This window comes from Erythranthe guttata, chromosome 7, assembly GCF_056151865.1.
Source record: "Erythranthe guttata isolate IM_541 chromosome 7, IM_541, whole genome shotgun sequence".
Lineage (NCBI taxonomy): Eukaryota > Viridiplantae > Streptophyta > Magnoliopsida > Lamiales > Phrymaceae > Erythranthe > Erythranthe guttata.
Window position 1 is genome coordinate 8,724,790 of NC_142539.1, and position 11,861 is coordinate 8,736,650.

The following is an 11,861-nucleotide window of genomic DNA, read 5'->3' on the forward strand; positions in this document are numbered from 1 at the left end:
CTAATTTTGTACATTATTCACATTCATTATTATGCACAATTAACTTTTGCATCATTAACACATTTTAAATTATTGTACAGCATGTGAAGGTGGATTCAACGCTTTGAAGATGTTGTTGTTATGTTATACTTTGCTACGCATTAAGAACGGCAATCTTTTCACCCAAAGTTGTTTCATTTATGTTCTTGCAAGTATATTTGTATTTACAACAATTTATGTTCGTATATTGTTTGTTGTTAGTTTATTTTTTATTATAACATTCTCTTCCATATTCCCATTTTACATGTCAATTATTTAAACTATTTTTTTTCTTATTTAATTTCGGAAACATCCACCGTGCAACGCACGGGTTAAGGTACTAGTGATATATAAAATACGAATAATACTACATTATAAAATTTTACTATCTTAGTGTACTATATTTTCTTATTATGTATTAAATTGATTATTTATTTTTCACTTTTAAAATAATATCCCGTGCACCGCACGGGAAAAAAATGCTAGTACATATTAAAGGGATGAGCTTATTGGCGAAAGAGATATAACTCCTAAACGTAGATAATAAAGATGGTTGGTCAGGGACTTATGCACGAAAACCCTTAATTTAATTGCACCATAGTTTATAATTTAATTAAATTTAGTTTTATAAGCATTATTTTTATTTAATTTTGTGATATTAAATTTTTTATATGTTTTTTAATTTTTATTTTTTTTTACATTTAAATTACATAAAGACAAAAAAGAGTGATACTTAAAGTTTCGGTCCCTATATTATACATCTCTTTTTTATTTTGGTCCTTAGACTTTTTCTGGCACGAAATTGGTCCTCAAATAACTAGTTTTTTTACAATTTTCGTCCATAGTTGAAATTGTTGATTGTTTGGACGGAAAAGTCACGTGCGAGGCATTTGATCATGCACTTCTACCCCATGTCTTACCTATATTTTCATTTGGCCCCAGTTTAACTTTACTATCATAAATTCGTCCGAAAACAATCAAATCCCCAAAAATCTATTACGAGTGCCCCAGCCCCGCCGCATCTGCCATTTCACCTCCGTCGCCGAGCCATCAGCTGTATATATGTGTCAATGTTTTGTTTAGTTATGATTTTTAATTGATTTCTTTTTTTTTTCTTTTTTTGTTTTTTTTTTTTTTGCATTTTCATTTAAAATTGAAATACCATTAATTTTTTTTAAGAATAATAAAAACAAAAAATAAATTATAAGATTAGGTAAAATCGACTTTATTGTATAAACAACTAAAAATAATATTTCTGAAATTACAATATATGTTTAATTATTTTTACATATTAATAATTACAAATAATGAAATAAATTATATTAATAAAATTATATAAAAAAAAAAGACTCTTTAATAAAATTTGGTATAATCAAATTAGGTATAACGTTTTCGATTCAAAATGTTAAAATAAAGAAATAAATAATATTTGTGAATAAAATATAATGTACTCATTCCTAGAAACCCTCCTTACTTTTGTCATTTCACATGTTTAGTACATTTCTCGAATCTAATTTTATTTGGACGAAATTGTAAGAATAAATTGATACTGAGTTAAATTAACAATATAGGTAAAATGAAGGAGTTAATGTGCACTGTCATGAAGGAGTTAATCCTCTCGGTCAATTTATTGTTAGTCCGTCAGTTAAGGCCGATGAACACATGTCTGAATCTATTAATTTGAACGGAAAATTAACGAAAATAGTATCGTTGCATTTTTTAAACATAAGGGACTGAATGTGTTTTTGATGAACATGAGGAACCACATGTGAAATCGATGCAAACTTGAAGGATGAAAGCTTTATTTTCCCTGCAATTAATATATATATACATGACAAAAACCAAGTAAAAAAGCATCACCATTCCAAAAAAAATGGCGAAATCAATCATCATCGTTTCTTTTTTCATCATCTATTCTCTTGCCCTATATAGTCCAGCAACATGTTTTAGAAGTAACTTAACAGATTTTCTTTCATTGCTGGCTTTAAGAAGCATCGATGTCGATCCAAATGGAGCTCTAAACTCATGGAATCAAATGACAAGCTTTTGCACGTGGAACGGAGCCGCATGCGGTCGCAGGTACCCGAATAGAGTTGTTGCCATAAAGTTGGATTCTCAAGGCTTGATTGGATCACTCTCATCTCATAAAGGTAATCTCTCATTCCTTAGAGTAATAAATCTCGGAAATAATATGTTCAATGGCCGAATTCCTCAAGTAATCGGTCTTTTAAGAGGACTAGAGTATATAGAGTTTAGCAACAATTCTTTCATGGGAACAATAATGCCCGAAAATATTACCCAATGGAAGAATCTAGTTTATCTTAATTTGATCGACAACAATCTCTCCGGGCCCATACCTTCGGAGCTTCGTTTTTTGGAGAAACTAGAAGCTCTAGGCTTGAGTGAGAACAAAATTTCCGGGCCTATCCCTCACTATATAGGAAACCTAACATCTGTTATACGATTTTCTTTAAGGTCTTGCGACTTCAACGGAAAAATTCCGGATTTCCCAGCTTGTGAGACTTAGACTTCTTAATTTGGGCAAAAACAATCTCACATGCATCATTCCTTCAGGTTTGTTCAATATATCTACTATTGAGCGATTTGTAGTTGATTTTAGTGGTCTTCATGGATCCATACCCTCTACTATAGGCCTGACTCTCCCTAATTTGAGTTTTCTTAGTTTGGGGAGGAATCAATTTAGTGGGAGGGTTCAGATTTCAATATCGAACGCTTCTTCACTTGAATCGTTGGTATTATCATTCAATGATTTTCCCGGGCCAATGCCAATATTCGGAGGTCTTTCGCGGTTTAGTTCCTTATACGATGCAGAAACCTTAGTTGAAGATGATTTTAGTTTCATTTCATCGCTCACGAATTGCACAAACCTACGTGCTTTTGATCTTTCTAGCCCATTCATTAGTGGTCAAATCCCAGAAAGCATCGGAAATATTACCGTTAACCTTGCTGCTATAAGGATTAGTGATACACAACTACGAGGAAAAATTCCATCCGGTATCGGAAACCTCGTTAGTCTCACTTACTTGTATCTTGTTAACCATCATCTCGGGTCCTTTACCTTTTGAGATTGGGAAACTTTTTAATCCGAATATTCTCAACTTGGCACAAAATAGGTTTACGGGTGACATACCGTCTTTATTTGGAAACATAAGTTCGATTACTAAATTAAACTTGTACGAAAACAATTTTTCCGGAGCTATTCCTAAGAGCCTTGGGAACTGCACAAACATGACAGAGTTAAATCTTTTGAAAAAAAATTTAAGTGGCTCCATACCTCAAGAGATTCTTATTTCCACCATTTCTGTCTCATTGGATCTATCTTACAATGTATTGACCAGTTCGATTCCATCTCAAGTTGGATCTTTGTCGAGCCTAGTTATGTTAGATTTCTCCAACAACAGATTGTCTGGACTTATTCCGAACTCTTTAGCAACGTGCATTAGCTTGGAACGACTTTACCTAGAGGGTAATTTATTCGAAGGACAAATACCGCAGGGTCTAAGTCCTCTTGTAGGCTTAACATATTTGGATCTTTCACGAAATAATTTATCCGGGACAATCCCAAGTTTCCTCGGTTTGCTACGACTCGAGCAATTGAATCTATCGTTCAATATGTTGCAAGGCCAAGTGCCAACAACCGGAGTGTTAAAAAATAAGACCATAACTTCCCTACAAGATAACAAAGAATTATGCAGAGGAATTCTTGAGTTCAACCTTCCACTTTGCACTTCATCTTCCTCAAAGAAAAACTTATCAACGCCACTCAAAATCGCGATCCTAATAGTCGGAGATTTAGTAGTGTTATGCATCATTATTTTTCTATACAAGAGCGGAGCACACAAAAAAGTTTTGCCTTCTCTGCCATCATTTATGGGTACACAATTCTTGAGGCTTTCCTATTCCGAAAGCAACGGGTGGATTCACCGAGACTAGCCTAGTAGGCGCCGGGAGTTTTGGATATGCTTACAAAGGTGTACTTGATGACGAGGTGATGGTTATAGCCGTGAAAGTGCTTAATCTTGTTGTTAAAGGAGCCTCCAAGAGCTTCTTGGCGGAATACAATGCCTTGAGAGGTATCAGAAATATCATGAAAATATTGAGTGTTTGTGAGAGCATAGACTTCCAAGGAAACGATTTCAAAGCATTGGTTTATGAATTTAAGACTAACGGGAGTTTGGACAAATGGTTGTACTTCAACGGCGAACAAGAAGAGGAATCTGATGCACAACTTAGAAATCTTGATTTGATCGAGAGGCTCGATATCGCTATCGATGTTGCTCATGCACTGGAGTATCTCCATTCCGGTAGTGGTTTGATAATTGTTCATGGCGATTTGAAGCCGAGTAATATTCTTTTAGATGAAGATATGACTGCCTGTGTTGGTGATTTCGGATTGTCCAATATTGTTTCGAGTGTACTTCCACCGCAATTGGGATCTAGGGTACAATCGGCTATGTCCCTCAAGGTATATTTGATTTTAATCATCTCATTTTCATAGTTTTGTATCAGGACAAAATGCACTTCACCCTTCTATAACTTTTCGGTTTTCGCACATTCCCCCCTACAAATTCAAAAAGGGGATATTCACCCTTCGAAATATTATTTTGGTTGCACTTTGCCCAGAAGCCAATTTTGGAGGGCACTGTGCAATAAAAATAACATTTTAAAGGGGCAACGTGCAAAAAAGTAGTGTTTTTTAGGGGTGAAGTGTAACAATAATAACATTTAAAGGGGCAATGTGCAACAAAAATACCGAATTCCGATGAATTGTCCATCGGAGTTTTGCTGTTGGAGCAATGTGCAACAAGAATAACATTTTGAAGGAGGACATTCACTTTTAAAAAAATTGAGGGGGTAAAGTGTGAAAATTAGAAATTTACAGGGGGTGATGTGCAATTTGTTCTTTATAGCAACCAAATTATATGTCGTTTGCCGTTAATATCTCGAAACGTATGTGGAGAGTATGGGATGAGTAACGTGATCTCGACAGAGAAGGATGTGTATAGCTACGGCATCCTCGTATTGGAGATGTTCACAAATAAAAGGCCAACGGACGATTCGTTCATGGATCATGTCAATCTTCACAATTTTGTGGATTCTACGTTGCCGGATCATGTGATGGAAATATTGGATCCCCAAGTTCAAATAGGCCCTCGCCAGAATAACAATATGTTCGAGGATCGCATGTCTTGCATTCTTAATATTGGAGTGTCGTGTTCAAATGAAATGCCGAGAGACAGGATTTCTATGTCGGATGTCGTTAGTGAATTGAGTCTGTTTCAAAAAGAATTATCTATAGCTAGTTGAAGAACATAGATTTGCTGATTGATCTTGTGTTCCTTTCTCTTTCTTTTTGCTATTTCATGTAATTTTTTGTTTAAAAAAAATGTGGAGTAATCTCACCTAAGTAAAATTTTTTGAATCTTTACGTGTATGATTCTAACAAAAAGGAGAAAATGAAAGGGAATAGGGAAATTGTAATATATAGTTCGTAAACTACACGAGCGTCTTAAATCACCCTATATGCACCATTTGGGACGAGCTTGAACTAGAAACTGTTGACACATGGGTTATTTTGGCAAGAGCATGTTGGAATAAATTGACTTGATGTGAATTCAATAATGGAATTAGTGGCAATTCAATATTGGAAGAAGTGGGCATTCATGTTGGAATAAGTGGATGATTGAATGTTAGAATAAATGTGAATTTGAAGCATCTTTGTCTAGATGTATCTAGACAATTGTCTTTTGATTTTCCTATGTATTAAATTAGAATTACAAGAGTTGTTAGTCTAAAAGTCATCTTGTAATTTATTAGAATATTAATGTACCCCTCACTATAAATATGGAGTGCTAGAGATGATTTTAAGTAAGACAAAAAAAAAAAAAAAAAAAACAAAAAAAAAAAAACAAAAAAAAAAAACAAAAAGAAAAAAACAAAAAGAGAAGTAATTTTTCCATCCACAAAACACTTGTCTTTTACTTTCTCTACTCAAAAATATTATTTTTCAAGTCTTCACAAAATAACTAAAATCCAAATTCGGGATTAATCATTTTATCCCATCCTGGTGCCTCAAATTGGCATCATAGCCATCTTAAAAATGTCCACCAACCTTGCTTCTCTTATACCTCATTTCAATGGAGAAAAATTCGATTATTGGAGTAATGTTATGAAGCATTGTGTTGAATCTCAAGACATTTGGAGCGTTGTTGAAGACGGTGTTCAGACTCCCGAAAATGAGGATCAACATGACGAATGCACAAAGGCAAACTTTAAGAACCGAAAGGCAAAAAGATCGAAAAGCTCTTTTCCAAATATATGAAGCCATCGAAGCTCCCGTCTATGAAAGACTAACCAAGGCGAGTAGTTCCATGGAGGCATGGGAAATTCTACAAACAACCTATGCCGGGAAAAATGAAGTAAACAAGGTTCGTTTGCAATCTTTGAGGGCTGAATTCGAAAAATTGGAGATGAAAGAAAACGAAAAAATTGTTGAATATTTTACAAGAATCACCTCTCTTGTAAATCAAATGGCGACAAATGGCGAAGTCATGGAAACCCAAAGGGTTGTCGAAAAAATTATGCGAAGCTTGCCGGTGAAATTTGATCATGTTGTTTGTGGCTATCGAAGAGTCACAAGATCTTTCATCAATGGCGTTGGAGAGTCTACAAGGACATTTACGCTTGGAGATGGATACACATACGCATTAGAATGTGTTTGAGAAATTGTCTTCAAAACAAAATCCGAAAAAGTCGAAAAAATGTCCGAGGTTTACCATGTACCTAACTTGGCAAGTAATTTGCTAAGTGTTGGTCACTTGATGAGGAAAGGTTTCAACTTGTTTTTCGACGACTTCACTTGCATTTTTAAAAAGAAGGATCAACACATTGCAAATATCGGTATAACCGGAAATAATATTTTTCCGATCAAACTTGATAATTTTGAAGCCTCTTGCCATTTAACTGTGAAGAACGATGTTTCAAAGTTGTGGCATGACCGGTTGGGGCATCTGAATTTCCAAAATTTGAAGGAGTTATCGAACAAGGAAATTGTTCAAGGATTGCCGAACATTAAAGCCATGGACGAAATTTGTGAAGAATGCCAATTGGGGAAGCAACACCGAGAGCCATTTCCTTCCAAATCAAATTGTAAATCAAAGTCACCATTGGAGCTCATTCATAGTGACCTTTGTGGACCATTTAAAGTTCTCTCACGCGGTGGTAATCGATATTTCTTGTTATTTATTGATGATCTTACAAGAAAAGTTTGGGCTTATTTTGTGAAAGAAAAATTTGAAACTCTTTCATGCTTCAAAGATTTTAAAATCCAAGTTGAGAAATTTTCAGGTTTCAAAATAAAAAAATTGAGGAGTGATCGTGGGGGAGAATATTTATCTTCTTTATTTGAAGACTTTTGTCGAATTCATGGGATAAGACATGATTGACGGCCCGGTATACACCAATAAAGTGGCGTGGCGGAGCGAAGAAATCGAACAATCATGGATATGGTTCGGTGTATGTTGAAAAAGAAAAATATTCCATCGGAGTTTTGGGCTGAACTGGTCGCTTGTGCCATTTATTTGATCAACCGATCACCGACGAAGAGCTTGGAGAATTCTACTCCAAATTAGGTGTGGTATGGTAAGAAGCCAAATGTTAGTCATCTTAAAACATTTGGTTGTCTTGCATATTCACATATTCCAAATGCTATGAGGACCAAGCTCGACGATAAAGCCGAAAAATGCATTTTCATTGGGTATAGTGATTTTTCAAAAAATTCAGAATCATTAACTTGGCCGACCCTTGGAGACGAAGAAGGCGATTCTCAAGCAATGCAACCAAATGATGGTGAAAATGAGTCTCCACAAAATTCACCATCACCCCCGCCAAGAAAAACGATGAGTTTGAGAGAACTCTATGATGAAACGGAGGAGGTGAATGCAACAAATCCTATTTTCTTTTCATTCTTTGCCGGGGAGGATCCAATCTCTTTTGAAGAAGCCTCAAAAGAAGAAAAGTGGAATCAAGCGATGAAAGAAGAGATGAAGGCGATTGAAAAAAATGAAACTTGGGAGCTCACACCTTTACCTTCACACATATCTCATATTGGTGTGAAATAGGTGTTCAAACCAAAAACCAATCTTGATGGTTCCATCAACAAATACAAGGCGAGGCTTGTTGCAAAAGGATACAAGCAAAAAAGAGAAGACTTTAATGAGGTACTTTCTCCCGTTTCAAGACTTGATACAATTCGCTTAATTATCTCTCTTGCGGAAATTTTCACTAAGCCACTTGGAGGTCCCGTTTTCTCCAAAAAATGTTGAAGGTTTGGGAATCAAAAGCAAATTCAATTTACGGGAGGCAATGTTGGAATTAATTGACTTAATGTGAATTCAATATTAGAATTAGTGGCAATTCAATATTGGAAGAAGTGGGCATTCATGTTGGAATAAGTGGAGGATTGAATGTTAGAATAAATGTGAATTTGAAGCATCATTGTCTAGATGTATCTAGACAATTGTATTTTGATTTTCCTATGTATTAAATTAGAATTACAAGAGTTGTTAGTCTAAGGGTCATCTTGTAATTTATTATAATATTAATGTACTCCTCACTATAAATATGGAGGGCTAGAGATGATTGTAAGTAAGACAAAAAAAAAAAAAAAAAAACAAGAGAAGTAATTTTTCCATCCACAAAACACTAGTCTATTACTTTCTCTAATCAAAAATATTATTTTTTCAAGTCTTCACAAAATCACTAAAATCCGAATTCGGGATTAATCATTTTATCCCATCCTGGTGCCTACTGAGCAAACAAGGGCGTAAAATATTTTAAACAATTGCAAATCTGAGTAGTTCACAAACCTCGTGCTAGAACAATGTTACACTAGTTAGAAAAGATACGCACATAAGTAACAGTACAAAAGCATGCACAAAAGTACCCACGCAAAAGTGCATTCGCAAAAAGGATCATGAAAATACAAACTACAATCCTAGGACATTAATACAAATACACAAACATGCACAAACACACTCGCTCAACTGGACATGCACAAACGTACATGTAATAAAACATGCGCAAAAGTGCATTCGCAACAACGGTTTTGAAAACACGAACTAGAACACTAGGACATTAATACGCATAACCAACAACAGCGAAAACACTAGATACCAAAGATACAGCTGAGTTTAGAAATAACACTCTACATTTACGTTTACGTGGATTTTTTTATTTATTAATTTATATTTCTGTTTGAATTGGTGGATTTAGTATCTTATACGTACAAATCGATAATTAGGTGGCCATGAAGCAAAAATGTTCAAAGAGTAACAAAAGAGTTGAAATTAGGAAAATCAAATCAAATTAGAAGAGAGGATCCCTCAACATCTTTGGTAGTGTCCACGAAGTCGAGCATAACAATCTCTCCGGACTCCAAATCATGTGGTTCCGGCGGCATAAGAAAGCTATTTCAGCTGGCTACAATTCCTGAGTAACGTCAAATTTCCAAATTCAGACTCGAACATGGTAAAACTTCGATTCTTAAAGCGATCATGAAAATACGTGCTACAGTTCGAGGACATGAATGCGCATCAAGAAACATGCACAAAAACACTCGCTAGAAAAGATACACACATAAGTAAGAATACAAAAACATGCACAAAAGTACCCACGCAAAAGTGCATTCGCAAAAGGATCATGAAAATACAAACTTCAATCCTAGAACATTAATACAAATACACAAACATGCACAAACACAATCGCTCAAATGGACATGCACACACGTACATGTAAAAAAACATGCGCAAAAGTGCATTCGCAACATCGTTCTTAAAAACACGGACTACAACACTAGGACTTTAATACGCATAACTGAACAACAACAAAAACACTAGATACAAAACATAAAGTGGAGTGTAGAATTAACACTCTACGTTTATGTTTACGTGGAATTTTTTTTGGATTAATTTATATTTCTGTTTTAATTGGAGGATTTAGTATCTTATAGGTACAAATCGATAATTAGGTATCCTTGAAGCAAAAATGATCAAAGAGTAAGAAAAGAGTTTCAATTAGGAAAATAAAATCAAATTAGATGAGAGGATCCCTCAACATCTTCTGTAGTGTCCAGGAAGTCGAGCATAACTTCTTTATCCGGACACCCAATAAACTGGTTCCGGCGGCATTAGAAAGCTATTTGAGCTGGTTACAATTCCTATCTAACGTCAAATTTCCAAATTCGGCCTCGAACGTTGTCAAAATTCGATTCCAAAAGCGATAATGAAAATACGTGCTACAGTTCCAGGACATGAATGCGAATAAAAAAACGTGCACAAAAAAACTCGCTAGAAAAGATACGCACATAAGTAACAGAGTAAAAGCATGCAAAAAAGTACGCACGCAAAAGTGCATTCGCAAAAAGGATCATGAAAATACAAACTACAATCCTAGGAAACTAATACAAATCAACAAACATGCACAAACACACTTGCTCAAATGGACATGCACAAACGTACATGTAAAAAAACATGCGCAAAAGCGCATTCGCAGCAACGTTCTTAAAAACACGGACTTCAACACTAGGACTTTAATACACATAACCGAACAACAATTAAAACACTAGATACAAAACATATAGTGGAGTGTAGAAATAACACTCTACGTTTACGTTTACGTGGATTTTTTTTTTGGATTAATTTATAATTATGTTTTAATTTTAGGATTTAGTATCTTATAGGTACAAATCGATAATAAGGTGTCCATGAAGCAATAGTGATCAAAGAGTAAGAAATGAGTTTAAATTAGGAAAATCAAATCAAATTAGAAGAGAGGATCCCTCAACATCTTCGGTAGTGTCCACGAAGTCGAGCATAACTTTCTTATCCGAATTCCAAATCAACTGGTTCTGACAGCATTAGAAAGCTATTTCAGCTGGGTTCATATCCTGTCTAACATCAAATTTCCAAATTCGGACTCGAACATGGTCAAAATTGGAATCCAAATGCGATAATGAAAGTACGTGCTACAGTTATAGGACATGAATGCGCATCAAGAAACGTGCACAAAAACACTAGTTAGAAAAGATACGCACATAAGTAACAGTACAAAAGCATGCACAAAAGTATCCACGCAAAAGTGCATTCGCAATAAGGATCATGAAAGCACAAACTTCAATCCTAGGACATTAATACAAATACACAAACATGCACAAACACACTCGCTCAACTGGACATGCACCAACGTACATGTAAAAAACATGCGCGAAAGTGTATTCGCAACAACAATCTTAAAAGCACGAACTACAAAACTAGGACTTTAATACGCATAACCAAACAACAGCAAAAACACTAGATACAAAAGATACAGTGGAGTTTAGAAATAACACTCTACGTTTATGTGTACGTGGATTTTTTTTTGGGGGTGTGTTAAGTGTATATTTATACACTTAATTGTACCTTTTAATTGGGGCTTTTGGTGTGTTTTAACGATAATTGGTGCTTAAAATGGCTATTATTTGTATTTTAGGTGCAAATTGAAGAATTGGCAACTTATGGGGTGAAAACTGCAAATTCGGAGAAAAAAGGGGCCAAAAGTGAAAATATCGAAACTCTGAAGAATTGAAGACCGGACGGCCGTCCGGATTTTATAGCGTATTCTCGCACGGCCGTCCGGAGGAACGTATTGGCGCAGTGAAGGAATTTTAATTACACAAGGAAACCGCCCTTTTATATTTTTGCACCCTATTTAAAGGCCAAAAAGCACACAATTAAAGGGACCTTTTATCTATCTTTTATCTTTCATCTTTCTACACGCGATCAAGA

At 35.1% G+C, this 11,861-nt stretch overlaps 1 protein-coding gene across 1 annotated transcript; it reads left to right on the plus strand.

Moving 5' to 3' along the window:
- The first annotated feature begins 1,891 nt into the window (after positions 1-1,891).
- LOC105950358 (uncharacterized) lies at positions 1,892-5,346 on the plus strand. The gene is given in 6 exon segments (XM_088820264.1): positions 1,892-2,534; positions 2,629-3,047; positions 3,106-3,941; positions 3,943-4,460; positions 4,463-4,504; positions 5,000-5,346. Coding segments are annotated over 6 exon segments (2,805 nt in total).
- The last annotated feature ends 6,515 nt before the right edge of the window (positions 5,347-11,861 follow it).